A 27,270-nucleotide genomic window follows, 5' to 3' on the forward strand; every position below is an offset into this window, starting at 1 on the left:
AAAAAACGTTGAAAAAAAAATAATGTTAAAACCCCATCAATGAACTAAATATGCATAAATAAAAGAATTCTCCTGGGCTTATTAATTGTTGGGGTTTCAAACCAGGAAATGGATTAAGTTCTCAAGCCAAGTAAACAGTACTAGGTAGTTGGTTAACAAGGAAGAATTAAGTTGTATCCACACTTTAATATAGCCTGCCATTAAAATTTTTTTTATTGTTTATTTTTGACACAGAGAGAGACAGAGCATGAGTCGGGGAGGGGCAGAGAGAGAGGGAGACACAGAATCCGAAGCAGGCTCCAGGCTCTGAGCCGTCAGCACAGAGCCTGATGCGGGGCTCGAACTCACAGACCGGGAGATCATGACCTGAGCTGAAGTCAGATGCTCAGCCGACTGAGCCACCCAGGCGCCCCTATAGCCTGCCATTTAAAACACAAAAGGGTAGTGCCCCAGGAAATACTATCAAATGGGTCTACTAACACAACACATAAATACAACAATATAAACAATAATAACATAAAATAACTGGAGAACACTTTCTAGCTCCATGAAAGCAAGAACCTTTTCTATCTTGTTCACTACTAATAGGGCACAGTAGATATGAATCAATATGTTGAACAAATAAATGAAACACGATAACTAAATATATTAAGCATGTACTATCTGCCAGGTAATATACTTACATTATTGCACTTAATCCTTGAACGAGCCTGTGAGGTTGGATTAGTATCCTTATTTTTGGAACGTGGAAACTTTCGGAAATTTTTGGAATGAGGAAGAGAGCATCAGATAACTTCCCCAATGCTATAAAGCTACCAAGTAGTAAAGCCACCTGATTTCAGAACCTACATTTTTAACCATTCTGCTACATTTTATAATATATTGCATATTCTGCTATAATTTAAATATATAAATTCTGATGATGTACCAGAGTAAATGCCAAGCAGTGGCCAAGATCCTGAAGCAACTTGAAGAGGTTAGGAAGCTTTGCCCTATGTATAGAAGACAAGCAAGTTCTGGGGTACTGCTCAGAGCGACCACGTTTCCTATCCTATAGTCCCACCAAACTGGGGCAGGAAATCAGCCTGTACATTTTAACTCAGCCAATTCTTTGCATATTTTATATTTCGAACGTCTTCGCCATCTACCTCTTAGCCTGCGAATTCTCACTTGCCCCAAACCTTCTCCTTAGGGCACAAATTCTCTCCCTCCTCAGCACTTACGCAAATCTCAAATGAGTCTCTCTTTAAGCCAGAAGAATGTGGGTTCTGTGAGGACAGGGACAGGGTCCTCTTTGTAGAGATCTCACTACCGGGGACATAGGGGTCCTGAATAAATGAGTCATTGATTGAATGAGTCTGAAGAACAAGGCGGGTATGAAAAGGGGCCAACAGAGCCCTCAGGGCGAGGGATTTTAATCATGTGTGCTGGAATGGGGTGAGCGGGTACTCAGGGCAGAAAAAAAGCCAGCTTCTCTGGACTAAAGGGACCAGGTGTCCTGAAGTGGCTGTTTGTGTTCCGCACACCTGGTGACCAGGAGTAGGATATGTACCTTGAGCTGAATGCAGCACAGGGTGGACTTGGACCCCCGAAGATCAAGGTCCTGCTGACTTAGCCCAACACAGCTGAGCCGATCTCCCGCCCTGGGGGTGTCAGGCTAAAAGCTCACCAAGAATACAAGGTAGAGAAATGTGACAGGGTCTGGGGGCGGGTGGGGAGGGGGGGGGGCAGCGGCTTCTTAAGGTTTTTGCTTCAGTTTAACTGAAGACAGTCTGGCACTGTCGTCCGGCATTAAATTCAGTCTCTTTTACTGAATGTCAAAAAAGTGCCAAATATAGAAAGCTGCTTTGTGGCTGGAAAGGCAGCTAAGCATTCATCCATGCTCACGTGCTGGCACAGTTCATTTCCATATTGCTGACTGCGTGAGTTGAAAGCGCTCCCCCTCCCCCGCCACCCCTCCCCACAGCACAGCTGTCTCCACAGTGTACGTCTCCTCTGAAACTTTCAAGGGCTAGATTCTCTGCGTTGTCCTTGTAGTGATGTCAGAAATAGAAAATGCCTTAAAAGTTCCATTCTTCCTGCAGCTGAAGACTGCTGCGGAAGGAAGTTTGGTGGCTGCCTCTCTCTGGCATGACTGGGAAGTAGGCTGTTCTGATTATTTATTTAATCTGCTTATCCGGTTTTTAAAATTCACAAAGCAGTACCCAGCATTAAATCATATGGAGCATAATTTCACATGTCTTTAAGGACTCTAAGGGCATTTCTGATTTTGTGAAGACTTGGGATCATCAATATCATCTTTTAGGATTGTACTGTGAACGTATGGAAATACCTGTCAATAGATTTCCAGTTAATATAATGACAGCTTTAACTGATGCCAGATCAATTCTGTACTTATATTTCAATCACTGTGATTGGGGTTGTTACTTCTTGTCCAACTGTTTCTTCCTCAACTAAAAATTTTTGAGCAACTTCAGATTCTGTGTGTCCTCTCTCTGCCCCTCCCCCACTCACACTTTGTCTCACTCTGTTTCTCAAAAATAAATAAATGTAAAAAAAAAAATTTAAAAAAAAAAATTTTTTTTGAGCACCAGCAAGCCTGGTAACAATAGCAATTAAAAGAACAAATTAGGGGTGCCTGGGTTAAGGGTCCAACTCATTCGGTTAAGTGTCCGACTTCAGCTCAGGTCATGATCTTTCGGTTTGTGAGTTCGAGCCCCGCACGGGCTCTGTGCTAACAGCTTGGAGCCTGGAGCCTGCTTCGGATTCTGTGTCTCCCTCTCTCTGCCCTTCCCCTGCTCATGCTCTCGCTTGCTCGCTCTCTCTCTCTCTCGCTCGCTCTCAAAAATAAATAAACATTAAAAAAAAATTTTTTTTAAAAGAATTAGTGGGGGTGGGATGATCTAATGCAGTGCTTCTCAAAGTGTAACGTGCATACCAATCACTGAAGATCTTGTCAAAATGCAGATGTCACGTCAGTAGGTCTGGGGCGAGTTCTGAGCTTCTACACCAGCACAGGTGAGGCCCCTGCGGCTGGACCACAGGCCACTTAGAGTAGCCTCGCTCTAGGAGCCCAGGCTGTCTTGAAGAATTGGGGTTTCACTTGATAGGCTATGAGGGCCAAACCAGAACTAATGGGGTGAGAACTATAAGGCCCCAGATCCCACCTCTGCATCAAGGACAGATCATCCAATATCTAATAATTAGCACTATGAACAATAACAAAAGTGACACGGGCGGCTCTATGAAAGATCCAGTTCCCTAATCACTGGAGACCTCCATCAGAGGCTGGCAGAGGGACTACAGAAGGATTCCTAGACCAGGAAGGAGGTCAGAATAAATGAGCCATAAAATCCCTTCTAAATCTTGTATTGCAAACTCATGTCATATAAAATGGGTATGAAGCCTCAGTTATTCAGAATGAAAGTTCTGAAAATCGGCTGTACAACACTATGCCAACAGTTAACAATATTGTCTTGTGCGTGTAAAAACTTATTAAGATAGTAGATCTCTTGTTAAGTGTTCTTACCATAATAAATATATAATAGAAATGAAATAAAATAAAAATATTGACTGATAAAGCCTACTAAAAGCAAATAAAAAACCAGTAGCATTCGCTTCTAACTAGTAACCTCAGGTATAATCCCTGATCTTAGGATCTAAGTGAGAAGGCTGAAGAAAAAGGGAAGGCTGAGCAGGGAAGAGCCCACTCAGACTCAGAAGGCTACGCAGGGAATAGAGTCATGACCTGCCAATGGCCATGTCTTTCCTCTCCTTTCACCCCCAGACACACACCTCACCAACCCACACCTGGGCAGGTGAGGAACACCCAGATGACTTCAGTCTCCCAAATGTGTTAAGTCTTAATTACTTGGGTAGTCACAGACCAAAACACTGATGCCTTGATTTCTTAGATAATGGAGCGTATGCACTCAGCCTTGGGGGTGAACTTTTGAGATAGCACAGGAGGTAGGGGAAAGAAAAGGAAGGTCATTGGCAGCAGATGACATGGACAAGGCGGAGAAAAAAAACATGTGAGCTGTCAGCTCTGTTGCTGACTCCACCTGAGGTCCAAATAAGAGAAAAAATCCACCTGTGCTAACCACAGATGGATTTATAATTAAAATAGTATTAATAAAAACCTTTAATGTATATATAAATATTATTTCTACCCTGTTGAGCACTCAGCAGTTACGGCTGCAATTACACTGGTAGTTTTTTAGGATCTTCAAGTAGATTTGTGGGTTATTAATATCTGTTAAATATCCCCCTAATTGTATGTAAGCCATTCAAGACTCTGGCCAGCATCTTCTATGCACTCTTTTCTCTGTAATGCTCTGCTCTGTCAATGAGGGCCTCTTGAGAGCTACAGCGACCATTAAAGATGGAGACACCCAACCCATAAATGTCACTGTGCTCTGGCCATGCAGCCCACCAAAAGAGTGAGGCGATTTATCGTCACTGTAGTAGTGATGATAGTAATACAAATAACAACTACTACTTGTTGAGAATCTTCTATGTGCCCCCAATGACTTTATAATGGAGGTATTATGACTCTTATTTTACAAATAAGGAAAATGAAGGGGCGCCTGGGTGGTTCAGTCAGTTAAGCACCTGACTTCGGCTCAGGTCATGATCTTGTGGTTCGTGAGTTCAAGTCCCACATCGGGCTCTGTGCGGACAGCTCAAAGCCTGGAGTCTTCTTTGGATTCTGGGTCTCCCTCTCTCTCTGCCCTCCCCCATTCACACTCTTTCTATCTCAAAAATAAATAAATATTAAAAAAAAATTTTTTTTTAAGAAAATGAAGCTCCAAAGCAGTCTACCCAACATTACAAACTATTAAGTGATAGACCCCATTTGTGGGCTGCAGACCACACGCAGAACCTCTCTGTTCAACGTCCACCCTGGATAAGATCACCTACAGTACATTAGAGTCCATCCAAGGCCACCTACTGCCCTGTCAGTCCAGCCCCTCACCCCCAGCGCTGCTACCTCTAGCAGAATCGGTCTATCTCTGGCAGGACGTTCCTGCACTGAATAGGCACGCATGTTAGCCAGTGAGGACAGAAAGACTCTGTCTACTCAAGGGATTCAAGAGTCTCTTTTGCTTTTTTTTTTTCAGGGTGCAGAAGTAACGATTTGTGTTCCCTCATAGAGTCATGGAACAGTTCTTCTAAACCTCCAAGTTGGAAAGAGAATGTGGAAGTCACCCACCCAGCTCTTTCATTTTAGAGACGAGGAATCTAAGATAAACGGTTTGCATAGGGCCACAAAAATGAGTGAAGGACTTCTGAGGACCAGGACCAGTCTTCCAACTCCAACCTAGTGCTCTGCCCACCGCCCCTTTCTAAGAATTGCCTCCCTGCCTCAGTGGCAGACAGCCTCATGGAGGAGCCCCAGGGCTCACTCATCACACAGGAGCAGGTGCACGTGACTGACGACCAGGAGAATCTCCCATACAGATTGCTAGGTGAATGGAACTTGGCCAGAGGCACAAAGGAGGGGAGTTGAATACCTTCCAGCATCATTTTAATACCTTATATTTTATACCTTTTCATTAAAAAAAATCATAGTGTCTTTGGCATATCGTAGAGTGTCTGAGCCTGAAGAGAATCACAGACTGTATTCAGACATAACATTTTGCACCTCAATTACAGGGCACACAACTCCTGAAGAAAACCCACCTCGTTGCTGGGTGGCGCTAGCTGATAACAGTGTTTTCTCTGACAAGTGTGCTCAAAACTGTTTTTTCAGAGCTAATTGAAATTTGCAATCAAAGTAGAGACACATTTTGGCTAACTAATGCACATATAATTTAGAATCATAGGAGTAGGCGCCAGAATAAACTCTTCCTGTTCTGATCCAAATCATCAGTGATTTTTTTCCCTCAGTCTGTAGAAGAATAACTGTTCTCATAACGAGAACCTAGCGACAGGATAAGATCCTGGAGAGCCTTATGACTCAAGGAAGGAAAGATTTTGCTGTTAAGTGAGTTATATTCTGGTTTATCGCTGACCTTCTATTTAATAGGGCAGTCTTCTACTCAAAGGTCTGAAGCTTAGCACCAGGTACTGGAGATTAAAAGATGTAAAACCAGTGCTGGCCCTTAAGAAGTTAGCATATATTAAAAATAAAAAGATACCACGAAGCTGAAAACCTGAAAATGCTGAATGGGAGATTCCAAGAAATACGCCGTAGGAGTTCTTGAGCACAATCACACGAGCCAGACCCACCTTAGGCGGAGAGCTTGAGCTGGCAATCAAAGGAAAATGGACACAGAGTGAGGAGCAGGGTTTCTGAGGCTGCCTTAACAACCGGGTGGCTTAGCACAAAAGCAATTTAGTCTCTCACAGTTCCAGAGCCAGAAGTCCAAAATTGAGGTATCAGCAGAGATTCTAGAGCCCCAGGGGAGATTGCATTTGTATTAGCTAAGGTTGGTATGATAAAATACCACAGATTCAGTAGAGGCTGGGTAGTCCAAGATCAAGGTGCTGGTAGATTTGATTCCTGGTGAGAATCTTTTCTCTGGCTTGTAGACAACTGCCCTCTGGCTGTGTGCTTGCGTGGTCGTGTGTGAGAGTGAGCTCTGGTGTCTTTCCTCTCCTTTAAGGGCACTAATCCCTTCAGGAAGGCACTACCGTCATGACCTCGTCTACACCTAACTACCTCCTGAAGGCCCACCCCTCAATAGCATCATGTTGAGGGTCAAGGCTTCAACATATGCATGGGCCAGCAGGGAGACACAAACATGCACCCCATAATAGCATGACCTGCCTCTTCCAGTTTCTCATGGCTTTTGGCATTCCCTGGCCTGTAGCCACATCACTCCAATCTCTGACTCTGTGTTCACATCGCCATTTCCTCCGTGTCTGTATTTTCCTCTGTGTACTTCATATAAGGACACTGGTCATTGAATTTAGGGCCAACCTGGATAATCCAGGATGATCTCCTCATCTCAAGATCCTTAAATTAATTACACCTGCCAAGACTCTCTTGCCAAATAAGGCAACATTCACAAGTTCCAAGAAACAGGCTGGACGTACCATTCAGGAGATGGGGACAACATTCAGCCCACTACCCGGCAGTAGGAACTGCTAAGCCAGAGTTGTGCCAGGGATGTGCTTCCTCTGGCATGGAACAGAGAGAAGGAGGTTTTAGTTGCGCTGTGGGATTGTGTACAGATGCAAAGGGAAGACACAACTGCATTTGATCGTGGAGTCAGCATATGGAGGACTTCAGGAGGACGTCAGATTATCTAGAGAAGTCTTCTGTTTTGCCTCTGTCCTACTTCTTATACTGTCATTTCTGGGCCTTTAGCATATTAATATCATCATATCACTGAGGTAGATTTAGACTCTCTCCTTCCTAGGAAAGGGCTGTTGAGTCCGTTCAGTTCATATCTGCATGTATAGCTCTTAGAAGCTATAGCAGTAAGCTGCGTTCTCAACAAAAACCTGTGGGTTACCATTCAGCTTCCATGTATCCTGCACTATGGCTGATGCCAACCATAAATAAATACATGGACTTTCTTAAGGCACCCCATGTAGTTTCTACTAAAGTAGTGGTTCTCAAACCCGCCAGCAGATATTTGCTGAGCTTGTCATCCTGGGATTGCATAACAGCACAAACAGGTCAGCAACTTCCAGAAGGGTTTCAAGAGTTCAATTTCTCCTGCTCTTCAGTGTGGCATGTAGCTGACGATCTACTGTTTGCAGACATGGAGAGTAACAAAGAGGTCCCAACAACTCAAATATGTCATTTTAGCTGACGTCTTCCCCTCTCTCTTCTTCAATCAAATGTTTGTTTGCTTTTTCCTTCCAAGACTTCGAGTGGAAATGTAATGAGAATTGAGCCTTGTATCTTTGCCCTCCCTACTTTCAGTGTATCACATCCAGTGTGACTTGTTTAGGTATGACCGAAAGGTAGGCAGTAAGACATAAAAGGCCCAGAAAACAAAAACCTGGAAAACTAAGACAGAAACATATAGCTAATTATTTTTCTCTGTTGGGCCCACCAGAAACACAAAAAACAAAGAAACAGCTCTAGACAGACACCTCAGGGATCCTAAGGCCCCTTCCCTCATGGATGTTATTCTTTTTTTTTTTTTTTTCAACTTTTTTTATTTATTTTTGGGACAGAGAAAGACAGAGCATGAACGGGGGAGGGGCAGAGAGAGAGGGAGACACAGAATCGGAAACAGGCTCCAGGCTCCGAGCCATCAGCCCAGAGCCTGCCGCGGGGCTCGAACTCACAGACCGCGAGATCGTGACCTGGCTGAAGTCGGACGCTTAACCGACTGCGCCACCCAGGCGCCCCTCATGGATGTTATTCTTATCCCTGCATTCACAGAGATGTTAGCTCATGGAGGTTTGTTTCAACAGCAATCATTTGTACATAAGGCACCTGGAACTTGAATGAACTTATAAAGAAGCTATAAGCTTCTAGTACCTAAAGAAATCCAGTTTTCTCCAAATACATGGTTACCTGCTCCCCTACCACTTAGGAGAGGTGTGATGAACAAGTCGGTTAATGTCTCTGAGCCATATTTTTTTTCCCAAAGTGTAGAAAATAATATGGATCTCGCTGGGTTGTTTTGAGACTCCAAGGGATAGTGTGAAAGGATAGCACAAACTGTAAAAATGCTAACAGATAACTGGTCATTTCTAACGTCCCTTGCTAATACTCTTCCTCTCAGAGCAGCCCAGACAGAAGCAGCCAAGCCATTTGACTGCACCTTATAGCTGAAAGGAGGAAGCAGGGAAGCAGTCACCATGTGGTTTTGCTGGAGGGCTCCAGGGCCTCCTGCTTATGGAAGGAAGGTGAATGGTTAATGTATCCGACACTCACACCACCTACTGAATGCAGGCTTTCTTCTAACGAAGCAGTTTGCACAGTCTTATAAGACACCAAGGCACAGAGGGATTAAGTAACTTGTCCAAGGTCAAACTGTTTATAGACGACCCAAGATTTAAACTCAGGCCATCCAGCTCCCAAGCAAGTTCGTGCTTGTTGCCTGTCACCTTTTGTGGCCATCCCAGAACAACTGACACAATCATGACATCGTCACATGCCTCCTCCTTGACTGGCCCTCCTGGTGGTGTTCATACAGCTGAGACTTACAAAAGGCGGCTGTCAAATTGCAGCGTCTCTAAAGACATGATTATTTAAAAGGAAGAAGTAGGACTAAGCATTTTCAATGCCCAGACAGCTGAAAATATAAACACCTGAGCATTGTAGCTTCAACTCACTTTTCACCCCTTGGCATATCCTCTCCCATTCGGCCCCCTGTCTTATGGGTTCTGGCACCAAACACAGACAGCCTGGGCTCCCTGAAGTACAGCATAATCTAATAGCCTGCCTAAATAAACTCTCACCGGGTGACCCTGGGAGAACTCTACCACCACCCCAGATTGGCCCAGGGGCAGGACTGTGGCAAGAGAAAACTGCATAATTGTATGGAGACTTACCTAGTAATGGCTCTCTCCATTTCAAATCCCCTTGAATCATGAGTGAAGCCCTTGCCAAGTATTTTAAAAGGATTCACTTTCTGATTTCCAGCTTATTATACAGCAAATACTAACAACACATAAAGAAGAAAGGAAGCATGCTCTCTTTACAAAGCAGTCTTCCCAACAGAGGCAATTTCTTTTTTTTCTTTTTAATTTTTTTTTTTACATTTTTAATTTATTTTTGATGGAGGGAGAGACAGAGCACAAGTTGGGGAGGAGCAGAGAGAGAGGGAGACACAGAATCCGAAGCAGGCTCCAGGCTCCGAGCTGTCAGCACAGAGCCCGGTGCGGGGCTCGAACTCACAAACTGCAAGATCATGACCTGAGCTGAAGTCGGACGCTTAACCGACAGAGCCACCCAGGCGCCCCGCAATTTCTTAATTATAGTGGTCTATTCAGCTGTCCTGTCCTTTGTAGCTTCACAAATCCCTGCCCAGGGTCTTTTAATAATAGCTTCTCAATACATATTGGCCGAAGAAATAAAACTTGGGCATGTAGGACCTCTTTCGATAAAGACAAAACTTACTCATTCATCTTTATCTAGCTCAGTCTGGCTCCTGAAATGTGTTATTTTGAAAGTTCTAGGAAGGAAATGTAAGGGGGCAGTGGGAAAAAGACGAGAGGAAATTACTCATATTTTACAAGTTTGGAAATAGCAATTCTCTCTCCCACTTAGGTATCCCTTAACCTACTTAATATATCCACAGAACTTTGCAAACAGTCATCTTTCAACCTAGCAACTGCATGCTTATTCAATTCATTAATCCACACTTACTTAATGTCTACCATGTGCCAGCCTAGGTATTTCATATTTATTATTTCATGTAGTTCTCCAAAGTAAGCACAGTGATCCTAATTTCACAGCTGAAGAACGGAGACTCAGAGGTTTTATATAACATGGCAAGGTCACCCAGCTAGCAAAAAGCAGAGCCAGTGAGTGGGAATACAGGTCAGTTTCGACAAAGACAATCTTTGCTTCTGTTCCATACCTTCCAATAGAGTGCTTGTGCAGAGACCACGGGTATAAAAAGCATTTAAGGATTTCATCGTTTGGCAGAAGAAACTCAATGCCGAAGCCTTTGTTCATTTTTGAAGATCCTCACAATATGTCACTGGAGGAGGGGAGCTCAGGAATTTGTGGGCCTTTGCTCCCATTCCCCATGTATACCTGGCCATATATTCTAAGCTACCCTGTTGGATATTTGCTGCTGGCATTCAGTAATTTGCATCTGCCATGTGCAAAGCCTTGTGCTGGGTGCTGTGAGAACTAAAAAGATGTGTAAATAGAAACCCAGGACTCTGAAAACTATACACTCTTTCAACCAATTAATTAATCAAAAGAGGGTTATCCACGTGGGGAGAGAAAAGGGCAGTGGGTAGGTAGCCTGGCATTCGTCAGGCTCAAGGTTCCCACACAGAACATGTGTGAAGGCCTCTCTCAAATCCCGTCTGGAGGCCCGGTAAAGTTGGGGTGGCCTCTTTCTCTGTTCCTCTTCTGTCATGAATGAGCTCTAATCCGCCTTTCACACCTACCTCACCCACTAGACAATGCCACCAATGACCTCCACAACCAACAGTCATTCTCAGGCTTCAGTTTATGTGATCTATCAGCAGCCATTTAAAAGTAAATGAATTAGGGGCGCCTGGGTGGCTCACTCAGTTAAGCGTCCAACTTGGGCACAGGTCATGACCTACCCCATAGTCTACGAGTTTGAGCCCCGCGTCAGGCTCTGTGCTGACAGCTCAAAGCCTGGAGCCTGCTTCAGATTCTTTGTCTCCCTCTCTCTCTGCCCCCTCCCCTGCTTGCACTCTGTCTTTCTCTCTCTCGAAAATCACTAAACATTAAAAAAAAATTTTTTAATAAATAAAAGTAAATGAATTAAAGTACTGCACTTTAACATAGATTGCATGTGCCTCAGCAGTGATCTAGAGTGAGCATATATTATTTTTATAAAAGTTATTTTTAAAGTGTTACAGCAATAAATGAAGATTCTTTTCCAGAAAAAAATCACAAAATTCAAAAGGACAGAACAGTTTCCCATGGATCAGTCTAGCTAAAGGGGTAGCTGAACCAAAGCCCGAGACAGGGAAGGAATGCCAAAGCAAAGACTGACGTAGAACACTGTATAAATAGGGTATGAGTGCGACAGTCAACCGGGGACTTCCTCAAGGAGAACAGGTTCCTAGCATATAGGTAAAGAAAGGCACTATATCTGAAGGGTGCTCTGCTCTTCTTCAAAGACATCCACTTCTTCCACAGACTATCAGGGTTCTGGAAACAAGACCATTTCCATTCTGGCTCTGGAACTGGCCTGGGTTCAAAGGGAGATGATCTGTGATTGTAAGAGTTGCTTAAATTTATAGAGGATCTTTCTCCCAAGAGTTTCAACAGTTTTTTGGTCAGTAAAAACACTCCATTTTCTCTCACAACAACCCTGCATAGGAAGCAGGAGGAGAGCTTTGTCTCCATTTTATGCAACAAGAACGGAGGCAAACTGCACTTGCCTAAATTTCCTGCAAGTAGCAGAATCCAGAGTCTATAGCAGAGACGGCTTGATTTCAACGCTCCAATGTCACTAGGGGGTGACCAATGTGGCACCTGTGCTGCTGTTCACCCTGCCTATGGGAGCCAGAGCTAAAAGCAAGGCACTCTCTCCCACTGAACTCAACACAATGCTCTAAGCAGCTATGACCAATGGACAGTTGCTGGCATGGGAAGAGACAAAAAGCATTTACACCCAGAAAGGACAAGCCTCAGTAGAATGGAATAATAGCGTTAAGAATTCACCAACTCTTTTCACTTGTTTTAGGTATGGATTATGCCAGGTATTGACGATATCAAATGCAGCCCCTGTGTTAAATATTCTATTACATTCTTCTCTAGAAGCATTTTGTTAATGTGTATAAAGGAAGGCACTTTTTATTTTAAGCATATATATTCATATGTACATCGTATACTTCTGTGGGCTTTTGTATACTCAAGAGGTATGGGTAGGCACACGTATGACACCTGTACAAGTTTCTGGGGCAAAAAGCAGATCTATTTGCTATGAGCACTTATCTTTTTATAAATAAGAATGAAGTTCAAGTTAATGTTAACTATAATAACAAAAATAAGCGTTAATATTAACTCAGCACCTAGTTTGAGTCTGACCCTGGATTAAATGCCTTAGTTTTTTTTAGTTTTTTATTTTTTAATGTTTATTTATTTTTGAGAGACAGAGGACAAGCAGGGGAGAGAGAGGCAGAGAGAGAGAGGGAGACACAGAATCCAAAGTAGACTCTAGTTTCTGAGCTATGAGCACAGAGCCTGACGCAGGGCTTGAACCCACGAATCACGAGATCATGACCTGAGCCAAAGTCAGATGCTCAACTGACTGAGCCACCTGGGTGCCCCTAAACACTTTAGTTTCAATCTTCACAATAATCCTATGCAAAAAGAACTCTTATTATTCCAATTTTACTGAAGAGAAAACGGAGGCTTAAGTTTCAGTGTTTAAGGTCAGAGAACCAATGAATGGGTGGAACCCAGACTTGGGAGTTCAGGTTCTAATCACCGCACATACCTTCCTCCCCAAATTATCTGGGTAAGATTGTATTTGCAGGTTGTTTCCATACTGACAAAATGAGGCATACCGCATTTAAAATATCAAAAGCCCTAGTATTTAAGTTAAAAGATGATAGAACCCTTCTCCTTGGGTTTTCATGGTTCCAAGCTGTAAACTCTGTCTTAGGTCACATGTAAAAGCAAAGACACCAATCACAATTAACGCCCAGGTCTCGATCATTCTGTCCTTCAAGGAAGCAAGCTCTTCTAACAGACATTTAGATAAAAGACACATAAAGGACTAGCTCCTTGAGATCTTACATGAGGAGGCTCTGGGACAGGAAGGACAAGTTCAAATTCACTTCAAGAAACAAGGACAAGGGTAAAGCCAATGCAAGGAACCGAAAGAAAGCCAGTGTGGCTGGAGTATAGAGACTCTCCATGTCACCTGGTGATGACGAAGGAGAATTTAAGACAACCAAGTTTTTCAGCCAGGTCTGTATTGTAAGTTTGCAGTTAGTGGCCCTCTCCGATTACCACCCTAGCTCCAAACAGCAAAAATATGCAAAGTTACAAGCATGTAGGGTGTGGGGGGGTGGGTGGGGGGGGGGGGGGGTGTGTGTGTGTGTGTGTGTGATTTAAAAAAACAACAACACAAGATTAAACATCTCTGTCGCTCAAACACAAAATAGAAAGGCAAAGGATACTGTAGACAGACGTGTCCAGGAGCCCTATTTTTGTGGGTGAATGAGGCTAAAAATGTCCACAGGAAAAGGCTGGGATCTGAGCTAGCCTCACTGCTGGAAATAAGCAAATAAGGAGGCAGAGCTCCACACCACAATGAAAGGGGGCTTGAAAACTCCTTATCCTGGGAGGTGGCAGGAGGCAGACCACCACCAGACTTGGCCCATGTGTGCTGGCTGCTGGTGGATCTTGGATATTCGATCATCAACGTGGAACAGAAACCCCAAACTGCAAATACAACACTTGGCTCTGAACCGGGGTCCCCAGAGGTAAGAAGCAGGAAATAGCAGATCCCTAGATACGGCAGGGTGAGTAGCAGAGAAAGAACATGGAGAGACAAACTCAAGATGACACTCTAAACCATAATTCCAAAGCACATGACAAAAACCAGCCTTTTAGAGGGTCAAGTACAGTCAACATCAGACTTCTGCACCACTCCCCCATGAAGTGAAAAAGAACAGAACTAGCTAATATTGACTTTAAACTGGGGCTTTAAAAACAAGTAGGTTGGGGGCACCTAGATGGCTCAGTCAGTTAAGCATCTGATCTCTGCTCAGGTCATGATCTCATGGTTCATGAGTTCAAGCCCCATGTTGAGCTCTGTGCTGACAGCTTCAGATCTTGGAGGCTGCTTCAGATTCTGTGTCTCCCTCTCTCTCTGCCCCTCCTCCGCTAATGCTCTGTGTCTCTGTTTCTCTCTCTCAAAAATAAATAAACATTTAAAAAATTAAAAAATGGAAAAATAAAAAAAATAAAAACAAGTAGGTTGTTGCACAGATTATCAGATTTCAACATTGCTCACATTAAATTTCTTTTTTGTTGTTTATTTTGAGAGAGAGAGAGAGAGAGAGAGAGAGAGAGAGCCCCTCCTCTTAGTCTTTATGGCATAAGCTCAAAAGAGTCCTTTGAAAACCAAAATTAATCAATTCAAATAACACAGTAAAAGAAGTTTCTGTGGTATTCAGTCGTAGGATGTCACTGCACTGTTCCAATTCCTCTGGTGTTATAAGCACTGGCCATTGAAATGAATCATGTTCTTGGAGCACCTCGGTGGCTCAGTCGGTTAAGCATCAGACTCTTGATTTTGGCTCAGGTCATGATCTCACATTCATGGGATTGAGCCCTGCGTCGGGCTCTGCACTGACAGCATGGAGCCTGCTTGGGATTCTCTCTCTCCTCTCTCTCTCTCTCTCTGCCCCTCCCTGCTCCTTCTCTCTCTCTCTCTCTCTCTCTCTCTCAATAAATAAATGAGCTTTAAAATAAATAAATAAACAAATCAATCATGTTCTTTCTCCCTTTATCCAAGAGGGAGATATCAGCGGATGCTACTAGGTGCAAAGGGTGAGGGAAAGATCACATATTCAACCTCTAATCCCAATCAGAATTTTGGCCAGGGAGAGAACCACCCCCCTACCCCTCCACCCCCATGGAAAGCTGGCAAGGAGGGCGAGCATACAGCCACCCTTACGAAACTAGAACTCCAAAAGGAGTCATGATGCATTAGCCAAGGACTAATTTTAGTCTTTTTTTTTTTTTTTTTTTTAATCAGAGACAGAAGTGATTACTGTGCTGAAAAAATTTTTCTTCCTAAACCCCTCACAGGAGATCTTGGAGGGCTCCGTGAATGTCCAGCCTCAGGCAAAATCTAATGTGTCTACAATCACAGATTCTGATGACATGAAGCAGCACCATGAGGTGGCAAGCTCCATGGCCCAGGCAGTGTTCCGACGGAGAGACCCGTGATGATGTGTCATAAATGTGCGGACGTGCCTGCCGTGGGAGGTCGCCTGATCGGTGCTTCCAAATCTGGAACCAAGAACTCGCTGGGACAATTCCTAGGCCAGCACTTCCCATGAGGGAAAGATAATGCCAACACAGCCAGCAGATGCTGAAAAGGCTCAGAGACCATTTTGATTGTGAAGCCACAATCTTGACACAACTTCTCTCTCTACTGAACTTATGGTGGCAGAATTATAATGATTCATCTGCATTTACCGCCCCTGACCTAAAACCCGCGAGTTCTGCCAACAGATTTATTAGAAAGAAAACCAAGAAACGACATAGAATTACAGCTGACAGTTATTTAGGAGTTAATGATTCAGTTCTTTGCTTCACTTCTTGCTTCTTCCTACTTAATACCTTTTGACCACTGCTCTGTGGATTCGATTCCCTCATCCATGGAGAAATAAAGCAGGTGAGACTCAAAGTCACCAGCAGGGCAATCTGCGCTTGGAAGCGGTCGTAAATGACTTATAAAGGAAGGAAGAAGAGGGCAAGAGGATATTAAGCTTACTGGAAAAGTGATTGTGGGGTTTTTTTGTTTGGGTTAGTAGGGTACAAAGGAAAGTGTGGACTCTGGAGTCAGACTGAGCTGTGGTTTCTTATTCTGCTATTTACTAGCTGTGTATCCTTGGGCAAATAACTCAGTTGGTCTGACTCAGCTTCCTCATGGAAAAAAAAGAGATAATAATATCTGTGTCAGAGGGCAGTTCCAAGGATTGGATGAAATAATGCAAAAAGCCAAATACAGTTCCTTCCCATCTGGTGAGCACTCGAGCTGCATTATTAAAATTACCTGAAGTTTGGGGCGCCTGGGTGGCTCAGTCGATTAAGCATCTGACTCTTGATTTCGGCTCAGGTCACGATTCCATGGTTCATGAGATTGAGCCCTGCATCAGGCTCTGAGCCTACAGTATGGAACCTGCTTGGGATTATCTCTCTCCCACCACCCCCCCTCAGCTCCTCCCCTGCTTATGCATGCAAGCGCTCTCTCTCTCTCTCAAATATTTTTAAAAATTACCTAAAATTTACTCTTCTCATATAATTAAGGTATGACTGAAAGCAAATGCTGTTACACTGAATAGTAGAGGTTCCCAAGTAAATGTACACATCTTAATCTGCAAATTTCTTGGTATATATTTGCATCTTAAAATTTGCATTGGTTGAACTTTACCTGTCGACTTCCCTGCTTGGAGGAGCAGCTACTGGTGCTCCTTGAAGGTGAGACCAGTTTTTGAGACACCCCAAGGTTCTTCTCATCACTCATCCTGAACAGCAGGTCACTTGGCCTCGATGAAAATCAAAATGCCATCCGAAGACAATACAGGAGAGTATGGAAGTCCCACACAGGCAGGTGGCTCAGTTCTTATCCAATATGTTTTAACAGCATTTTGGATGACCCGGAGGAAATCTCTAAAAGCAAAAGAAAAGGATTACAGAAAGGTCAGAGGAATCAGACACCATCTATGATTAGCCACTGATTCTCTACAAGTGGTTTGTCTACACTACAGATTACAGAGCCATGCTTAGCCATGTCAGGAGCTGTGAAGGAAAAGATGTTTTACACCCATCTTTTATTGGCAATTATGTATAGGTGGTTCATCATGTAGCTTTGCGGTATGACAGAATTACGAACACTAGTAAGAAAAACATGGGTCCAGACCCACACAAAATCAGTATATACAAACCATCCCAAACCACTGTGAGATACCTAAGCATCATTTTTTAACTGGAAAATAACAAGTGCTGGAGGAAATTGGAACCCTCGGGCATTGTTGATAGGAATATAAAGAGGCACAACAGCACGGCTGGAAGCAGTTTGGCAGTTTTTTTTTAAGTTAAACACAATCATCTGATCCATCAGTTCTACTCCTAGGCACATACCCCAAAGAACTGAAAACAAGTATTCAAACAAAAACTTGTACAAAAATGTCCATAGCAATGCTATTGGCAATAGCCAAAGGCAGAAACAACACAACGTCCATCAAGTGACGAATGGATAAACTACCTATGGTATACACTATGGTCTGAATTTTGTGTCCCTCCACCCCCACCCCTGCCCACCACCAAATTCCTATGTTAAAAATCCTAAGCCCAATGTGATGCCATTAGGAGGTGGTTGGTGGGCAGCTAGGGCCTGAGGACACCGCTCTTATGGGTGGAATCAATGCCCTTATCAAAGAGACCACACAGAGCTCCCGAGCAGATACAATAAGTCTGCAACCTGAAGAGGTTTTGGGCTCCCAGCTTCCAGAACTGTGGGGAATAAATTTCTGTTGCTGTCTGTAGTATTTTGTTACAGCAGCCCGAATGGACTAAGGCTATATATCCATACAACAGAATATTACTCAGGAATTAAAAGGAATGAGGTAGTGATACGTGATATAACGTGGATGAACCTTGAAAACATTATGCTAAGTGAAAGAAGCCAGACACAAAAGGCCATATACATATGTTTCTGCTTATACGAAATACCCACCATGGGCAAATCCTTAGAGGCAGAAGGCCAAGTAGTGGTTGCCGAGGGCTGGGGGAATCGGGAAACAGCGTATGACTATGGGGTTTCCTTTAAGGGTGATTAACTAGAACTAGATAATGGTGATAGTTGCACAACACTGCGAATTACTAAATGTCACTAAATTGTACACTTAAAAATGGTTAAAAATTGATTTTATGTGCATTTTACTACAATTAAAAAAAATCTCTTGTTTTTTGAGGGGATGGGGTGGAGGATTTGTTCTGCCAAAGGTTTCGGAGACATCTTCTCAAAACACTATTTCATTGTGTGACACAACTGTAACGGCAAACAGAATTTCCCGTATCATCTATTAGTATACTAGTAATTGAAATGATAATCATCTGTGGTGTCCACACTACTTAACGGCCACATCCTAGAGTAAGAGTTTCCCATAAACATGATCTCATTTAATCAACCGTTTGATGGGAGGGGATTATCTCACTTTTCACAGTAAAGTGAACAAATCTTAAGCACACAGACATCTATCAGAAAAGAAACTGAGTCTCTGAGAAGTTACATAACTTGCACAGTCATGCAGCTGCCAAGAGACTGAATTCAGGCTAGACCCCAGGGCTTTAACCTTGCTGTCAGAAGTGAGCGTGCTTTAATAGTCAGGTCTGGCGATACGCGCTACTGCCCAACTCTGCAACCTACAGAACTGAGGAGCTGACCGGAAAGACTCTGGAGGAAGCATGTCATAAGCCAGCTTTGCAGAGGTACTGCCCCATCCCTTCCCCCAGCACAGTACCAATCTCTAAGATGGCAGCGTGTCTTCGGTGGAGAAGGGGACAGACCAGGGCAGACACAGGAACACCCTTACAAGTAGCTAGCTGGGTTGCCACCTGCCACCTGCCGCTCTTCAGGGGTGAACCTTCATCCACAGCCCTGACTTAAGGGTGATGGACATGTTTGGTTTTGCCTTCAGCAGGCCAGCCTTTTATGTGACGCACTAAGTTCAAATAAACTGTACAATTTTCCCAGGCATGTTAACAACAATAAAAAAAAAAAATTACATCCAATCCAAAAACAAATTTTTTAACATTTATTTATTTTTGAGAGACAGAGAGCAGAGCATGAGCAGGGGAGGGGGAGAGACAGAATCCGAAGCAGGCTCCAGGCTCTGAGCTGTGTGCTCGCACAGAGCCCGACGCGGGGCTCCAATTTATGAACTGCGACACTATGACCTGAGCTGAAGTCGGACGCTCAACCGACTGAGCCACCCAGGCACCCCCACGTAGTCTAATTTTAGAAGAAGGATGTTACATAATTGTCTATCGGCTAGATATTATATCAAACCTTTGGTTAATTATTAAGTACATAATCTCCTGTGCCTTTCATTAACACCAAGTTCTTTAAAACTGAGTATACTAATAAGCACCTGGTGTTGTACAGAAGTGATGAATCACTAAATTCTACACCTGAAACCAATATTACACTGTCTGTTAACTAACTGGAATTTAAATAATAGCTTAAAAAAGTGAGTATGTTCGGGTGCCTGGGTGGCTCAGTCGGTTAAGCGTCTGACTTCGGCTCAGGTCGTGATCTCACAGTTCGCGGGTCTGAGCCCCACATCATCGGGCTCTGGGCTGACAGCCCAGAGCCTGGAGCCTGCTTCCGATTCTGTGTCTCCCTCTCTCTCTGCCCCTCCCCGGCTCACACTCTGTTGCTCTCTCAAAAATAAATAAACATTAAAAAAAATTTTTTAAATGATCATGCTAAAACCATCAACTACAACCAACACAATGAGAAATATCAACATCTCAGAAAATAAAGGTACTTGTAGCTGTAGAACTCAATTCCCATGTTGCTTTCATAGAAACCCCCCCCAAATCTCTGTATTCATTATTTGTTAGATCCAACAGTAACTAAAACTAAAACCAAACCAACCCCAGCTTCTTCATAAAGTTAGCTTTACTTGTGGGGCACGACTAATTGAAGTCAGAAGCCAGTGCAGTCGAGTTCAAAACTGCCAAGAAAGGCTGTACAGATATATTAATAGTTTGTTTAATAGCATGTTGGCTGTTGCTGTTTAAGAAAGAGAAGAGGAAAAGAACCATGACGGGAACCCCAAACGATGAACTCTGTGTGTTGGGGGTAGGGGGTGGGGGTGCAGCCATTGCCATGACAACTGATTCCACAGTGGATTGGGAATACCAACCAAGGGTTTCTGTTTGTGTGTGACAGTATTCTTTTTGTGTTTTAAAAAGCTGAGGTTCTGACAGGGAGAGTGCAGGATGAGGGTTCTTGTATAACAGGTGCAGCAAGAACAGAAAGGAATCCTCAGGGAAAAAAGAGTCACAGGAATCCTGAAACTGCCAAATTAGAAACACAATAACCCTGTCCCAGAGTCAACTGATATATAGGGTCATCTTTATCTCTCAGCTCTGCTGCGTTTCCCCTTGGAGGAGAGAGAGCTACCAAGGCCAGGGCTGTGAGTAGGCCAACCACCATACTCATTTAAGTCGGTACTTAGAAGTAAGGCTTCTCCTCAAGTACAGAAACCCTTCGTGGTGCCTCCTTTTCTCCTTCAGAGAAATAAGAGGGTGGGACTCCAGCCCCTCCCACATCCATCCGGAGTGAGCCTGGGATTATCACCTGGGGAAATATGTCTTGTTTCATCAGCCAGAACCTTCCTGCCTCGCGTCATCAGAAATTCAGTTAAAATCACTAGTTAAAATTCAGTTCACTTATGGGCTCAAAGGACAAAAGAGGTCAAATTCTGGGGAAAGGACATAAAACACGGTAGGTCAAAGTGTGAGGGCAACAGAGGCCTGAGACTAAGGTGCCCTAGGAGCAAAGTGGTCATGGGGGATGAGGTCGTTATTGTGTCCCCCTAGGGGACCCCAAAGGCTGGCCCGGGTCATCGGAGGGAAAACCTTGATGGGAGTCCCAATACAGAGGACCTTAACAAAGAGGGGTCACACTGAAGGTTGGTGTCTTCTACTCCAACTAGCTGACTTCACGGTGCTGACCTAGTAAAATGGGGAGGACAAAGCCTTTAGGGGCGACAGATATAGGCCAGGGGCTGCTGATTCAGGGGTGTATGGATGATGAGGCGGGTACAAAAGAGCTTTGGTGCTTCCATCTCTCCATGACCCTTCCGTGGAAAACCTCTACCTGAAGGGGTCTGTATAAAATATAATAGTTTCCCTGCTCACACGCTGTGAACATGCTGTGAAGGATAATAATTTATTTCCTCCCTTATTTTTTTTTACTGAGGCATAACTTACACATAGGAAAGTGAACAAATCTTAACCACGCAGACAGCTCTATGAAATTTTACATTTGCAAATACTGAAATAATCACCACCCAGATCAAGAAATAGGACTTGTGCAGGGGCGCCTGGGTGGCTCAGTCCAACTTCAGCTCAGGTCACAATCTCCAGGTTCATGAGTTCCAGTCCCCGCATCAGGTTCCATACTGACAGTGCAGAGCCCACTTGGGATATTCTCTCTCTCTCTCTCTCTCTCTCTCTCTCTCGCTCTCTCTCTCGCTCTCTCTCTCCCACTTGCACTCATTCTCTTTCAAAATAAATAAACTTAAAAAAAAAAAAGAATGTCTGCAGCCTCCTCAGAAGTTTCCTCCATCGCTTGGGCATTGATCTGACAAGTTGGGCGAGGGGGGGGCTATCCTCCTGCTGAATGCTTTGTACCTGCCCTCTCTGGCAAGTACCTGTCTGTGCCCCAGGGATGGGCAGCTGGGGCTTCTATCTAATCCCCAGGGAAAGACTGCTGGGACTTCCTGAACTTACAGTAACAGCTTGTATGACTGCTCATACAACTGTGATGCATTACAGATTTTAGTTTGGGACCTGCTTTCATTTCAACAAACCACCTGTTGCCAAATCCAACAGGTGTGAAAAGCTCAATGTGCTTAGGTCAATTTTAAAAATGTCCTTCCATCCGCCTTCAGCTCAGGTCACGATCTTGCGGTCCGCAAGTTCGAGCCCCGCGTCGGGCTCTGGGCTGATGGCTCAGAGCCTGGAGCCTGCTTCCGATTCTGTGTCTCCCTCTCTCTCTGCCCCTCCCCCATTCATGCTGTGTCTCTCTCTGTCTCAAAAATAAATAAACGTTAAAAAAAAATTAAAAAAAAAATTAAAATGTCCTTCGTGTACTTCTGAGATGAGCTAGGTCCTCTCTCACCATTGCTCCTCACCTTAGGAGCAGAGGGGTCAGGCCCAGGTGAAAATGGGTTCCAACTAAAAGTCCAAAGGGCATGAGACACACAAGCATGGGGCTTCCATTAGGGAAAACAGAATTCTGATTTCCACCAAGAATGGGGAAGAATAAATGATCATGGCACTGCCATGCCTTTTGGAAACAAGGCTGATTTTAAGATTTATTTTGGCCATTTTCCCGTAAAAAAGAATACATGGTTTAGGAAAAAATGCAAAGGAGACGTACACAGCAAGATGTAGGTGCCTTGGAAGCAGCCAGACCTAGGTTTGAATCGGTGCTCCCTTATTATAAACTGTGCACCCTGACAGATGTAGTAACCTCCCTGATCTTTAGGGTTTTTATGGAGGAAATGGGGCATCGTGAGGATTAAATGAAAAATGAGGACGAGGTGTTTGGTGTGGACAGAATAGATACTCCACCGATTTTAGCTCCGTTTCCTCCTCTCCTGGCTCCCTGAAAGTGGCATATACAATACCAAATTAGATCCTATACTTTTCTTGCAACCAAATAAATAAGTACAAACAAATAAGGACTCTATGAAATTTTAAAACATATTAACATTTCCCCCAAATCAGTAACACAAGTGTGAACAGATTTTGCAATCAACAAAGCAGCATGCTTACTTTGAACAAGACATAAATGCAAAAAGATAAAAGCCACATTATTGAAAAAAAAAAAAGAAAGAAAGAAAGAAAGAAAGCCACATTATTCATCATTGGCTTTCCAAGAAACCAACTTAATATTAACTAGTGGGTTTGAAACAGTGGCGTATAACACAGCTATTTTTTATGCTATTAGGCCTGGGGTCTGCACTCACACACTTGGTCATGTTTGGCTGAGAACCAGGTTTTGCTTCCATCCTTGAAAACAACTCGCATGAAGACCAGAGGGCATATAGTTCTAGTTAACTTAAAATTTCCCGGTAAAATATATCGAAAAATTATCTCCGGAATTAACACCAGAAAAATACATACTGGAATATCCATTTCTGATCTTCTGGTCTTCTTTGGTAAAAGAAAATTATTCAAATCCTAGGTGTTCAAATCCAAATTATTCAAATCCTTAGAAATGATGCCCACTGAAACACCTTGATTTTCAAGATGTTACATGATCAACAATAGGGCTTTGGTTATTTGGCTCTAAAATCCAAAAATTGATCAGAGGTTTCTGGAAGTGGGTTCTAACCACAATGCCCTCAAATAGCTGATCCCGGACCTCTGTGTTTAATGCCGGCCAATCTGACTACCTGGACGGCTGGCCTGATGCTGGGATGCTGCTGACTATCCCTGGGGGAGGGATGAGTACTGAGGCTCACGAGACAACCTCATCTCCAAAGAAGTCTGTCCTAGAGGGTTTTTCATGTAGAGTTGAAATCTGTCTCAGTAGGACACATTGTTCCTAGACCTGCCCTCTGCCATGACAGAGGATGAGATGAATAATTTCTTTTTCATCAACACCTGCATTGGAACCAGCACCATCCCTATCCTATCCAGCAAACCTTTTCCTCTCCAGAGCACAGTCACATTTTCATCCGCCATTTTGTATGTCAGATCATTATGATCAGACATCCAATTCTGATTAGACTTCAGTTTGTCTGTGCTTCCCCAAAAATGGTGCTCAGATCTCACAACAAGCTCCAGGTGTGGTCTGGCTCAGAGTAGGAGAGAGGGGAACACTCGCCTCCCTTGCCATGTGCACACAGCAACTGTGAACCAATGCCTAAGTTTGTCTTAGCTTTGGGGATACCTATACCTCTTCCTGGCACTTGCTGTCTGGACAGTGCTCTCCAGGACTCTGAAGTGATAGGGACTGTGGAGAAGCTGGGCTTTTCTTTCTGAACAAGACTCCTTCCTTTAGCTGAAATTCAGGACTTGACTATTCTTTTTTATTATCATCTATCCTTATATTAGTTTTGATCCATGATTCCAGTCTGTCAAGACATTTCTGGGACCAGTCGCCATTCAGTGTATTTGGCCGGCTTTTCCTCTGTGGAAGCATTCACAGACTGCGTAGGCATGTGAATTCTGTCTTCCATCTAATAAATTATACCAGAAGACTTACTAAGAAGAGCATGAAGGGCATTGAAATCCTCTCCATAGCTTGATGTTAATTTATCCCTTAATTCACACTTCTGGGTTCAAATGTGCCAACCCACTCTAACCCTCTAATGGTATGGTCACATCCAATTTCTCAAAGTGTCCAGATCCATCTTCTTCTAAGTCTCCTGGATTTTCGTTTAAAATGCAGACTTTGGAAGCTCTACTTTGGATGGATCAAATCAGAATATCTGGGGATGGGCCTGCTAACCTATACAAGTAACACATTCCTCATGGGATTCTGTGCATGACACAGCCAGTAGTCTTTAACCCTTCTTATTTTACTGAGCCAATCTTTCTATTTGTGTGTCTGTGATAAGCAGAGTGGATAGGAAGCCCAAAATCCCTTTTATTATTTTAGACCTGTGGTTTTCAAAAAGTGGTCCTCAGATCAGCACCATCACATGGGCTTCTCAGAAATGCAAATTCTCACACCCTATCAAAGACCTGCAGGGTCAGGAGCTAAGGGTGGGACCAAGTAACCCATTCGTACTAAGTTTTCTATGTGATTTTGATACACAAGTTTAAGAACCACTGCCCTAGGTTAATATGCTACCCATGGCATAGATCCTTGAGGCCTCTGGTATCTATTTGTCAGGAGACTGGAATGGACCCTGAGCTCTCCTCTGAGGAAGATTCTGTCCTGTTGCTTAACTATTCCTTTAAACCAGAGATGACAAATGCCAGATACATGTGCTTCCAGTCCCCATTCCCATGCTTACTCACCATGGCAAATTTTCTTAAACAACCCTTCAAAAAACTTCAAGGAGAGAATAGGCCAGATAGATCCTATCTTGCTGAGGCCCACATGGGCATGATGGGGTACGTGGAGGTCCCTGCATTCTTTTCTCCCGATTAGGAGCCTTCATTTCATGAGACACTAACTGCCGTCTGATCACAAAAGTCACCATATACTCATCTGTCCTTGATCCTCAACACAAAATATCTACACTCGAGGCTCTTGCCAGATATCATAACCTCGAATGCTGTATTGTCCAGACTCTATAGAGCCATGGATCTCAACTCTGACTACACATTAGAATTATACGGGAAGCTTTTAAAAATGCTAATGACCAGGCCCTATCCATGATCTAGTATGGTGGGGCTAGACTTTAAAAGTCCTAAAACCTCCACAGGTGTCTCTGATGCAGATCCAGAGTTGAGAGGCATGAGTTCTGATCCAAAAAGCTAACACAGTGTGTGCACATAGCTCATGCCAGATCATCACATAGAGGAGTTGGTCAAACGGCACTGCCTCATCTCGGAAGAACTTCTTTGCCAGCAGTGCCCTCTGGGCTATGCCCTTGGCCTACAATGAGAGAGGTCAAATATACAAAAACGAACAACCCACCCTCTGATCTTGGGAAGCTTTATGGAATAGTGTGATAATTAAAGCCACAAGCTCTGGATTCAAACTGCCTGGGTCCCCAACCATCCGTATTAAGTGGCTTTCAGCAAATTTTGAGCCTCTCTATGTCATCAGTGTTCCATGTGACAAATGGAAATAATGAAAGGGTCGCCCCAAAGGGGCTGTTGAGGTGATTAGAGGAGCTAAGTGCACAGAAACACATGAAAGGTGACGGCCAGTGTATGAACGAAGTTGTTGTTACTCTTGTGCACAACATCACAGCGGCTGCTTTTCTCTTAGCATCAGAAAAATAAAAAGGATATTTATAAATATCCATATTCTGTGGGGCACCTGGGTGGCTCAGTCGGTTGAACATTCAACATCAGTTCAGGTCATGATCTCACAGTTCGTGGGTTCTAGCCCTGCGTCCGGCTCCGTGCTGACAGCTCAGAGCCTGGAACCTGCTTCGGATTCTGTGTCTCCCTCTCTCTCTGCCCCTCCCCCACTCACATTCTGTCTCTGTCTCTCAAAAAATAAAGCATTTTTTAAAAATTTATAAATATCCACATTCCTATCCCCCCAACGTTAATAGGTCTCCATCCTTATTTATACAGTATTTTATTTTTATATCTACCATTTTCCTGGCTTTTAAAAAACTTATCTAATAATATCATAGCATACATTTCTTTCTCCAGCTGGCTTATTTTCACTTACAGTCATTACACCTGCACACACTCTAGTTCATTCCTGTAACACGGTTTCATGGTATGAGTCTCCTTGTTGAACTTACTCTTCCTTCGGGTTGTCTCTTTGCTCTTAGAAACAGTGCTGCGGGGTCCACCCCTTGTGAGGCCGTGGTGTGATTTTCTAAAAGAGAGAGGACCTTCACAAGAAAATTTCCAGGTCTTGGTGCCACTTCTAAAATGACAGGCGTGTTCTCCGCTTTTGGACCCTGGGAACTTATGTACGAGAACATACCCCTCTTTTTCTGGGGTAGCAGGACGGACAGAGTCAGGCTAATGGCACGCTGCTGCTGAACGACAGTGGCCAAGAAGGGCATTTCTGTGCCTGGCTTACCTTATTGCCACTGTGTTCTAATTCTCTCAACCTCCCACTATTTGCCTGGGTAGTGTGTGTATTCTTGGGAACCACTTCAAGTACTTTATGAAATAAGACAATATTTATATTTAATTTTTATTTTAAGCTAGAAAGTTACACAAGCTGCTGTTGGCAAGATGTCCTGATAGTGGGCAGTTTTCTACTCAGCTCTCTAGGATGCCTCCGTGTTGTCTTTCGGGGGAGCTGCAGGCCTCAGCCTGACAGTCCAATTGCCTCGAGATGCTTGGAACAAGTGAGTGGGGAGGGAGGGAAAGACACACAATAACCCCCAGCTCACAGGATTGGAAAGGAGCGTATCAAAGGTACCCGCTGGTGAAGAAAGGGAAGAGGACAATTGGGGGAGATCCTGGTGGCCATGGCTGCTCACGCTAGCCTTTCCAAAGTGTACAGATGGACGACTCAAAGCTGGCAGGGCTTCTAGGACAGAGCA

At 43.8% G+C, this 27,270-nt stretch overlaps 1 protein-coding gene across 1 annotated transcript in view; it reads right to left on the reverse strand.

Moving 5' to 3' along the window:
• The window catches only part of OSBPL3 (oxysterol binding protein like 3), a 155,060-nt gene that overhangs the window by 51,167 nt on the left and 76,623 nt on the right, over positions 1-27,270 (reverse strand). The window contains exon 2 of the mRNA XM_049642282.1: positions 16,755-16,993. Within this exon, the coding sequence (XP_049498239.1) occupies positions 16,755-16,847 (93 nt within the window). The 5' untranslated portion in view covers positions 16,848-16,993. The remainder of the gene's footprint in view (positions 1-16,754; positions 16,994-27,270) is intronic.

Source organism: Panthera uncia, chromosome A2 (assembly GCF_023721935.1).
Source record: "Panthera uncia isolate 11264 chromosome A2, Puncia_PCG_1.0, whole genome shotgun sequence".
Lineage (NCBI taxonomy): Eukaryota > Metazoa > Chordata > Mammalia > Carnivora > Felidae > Panthera > Panthera uncia.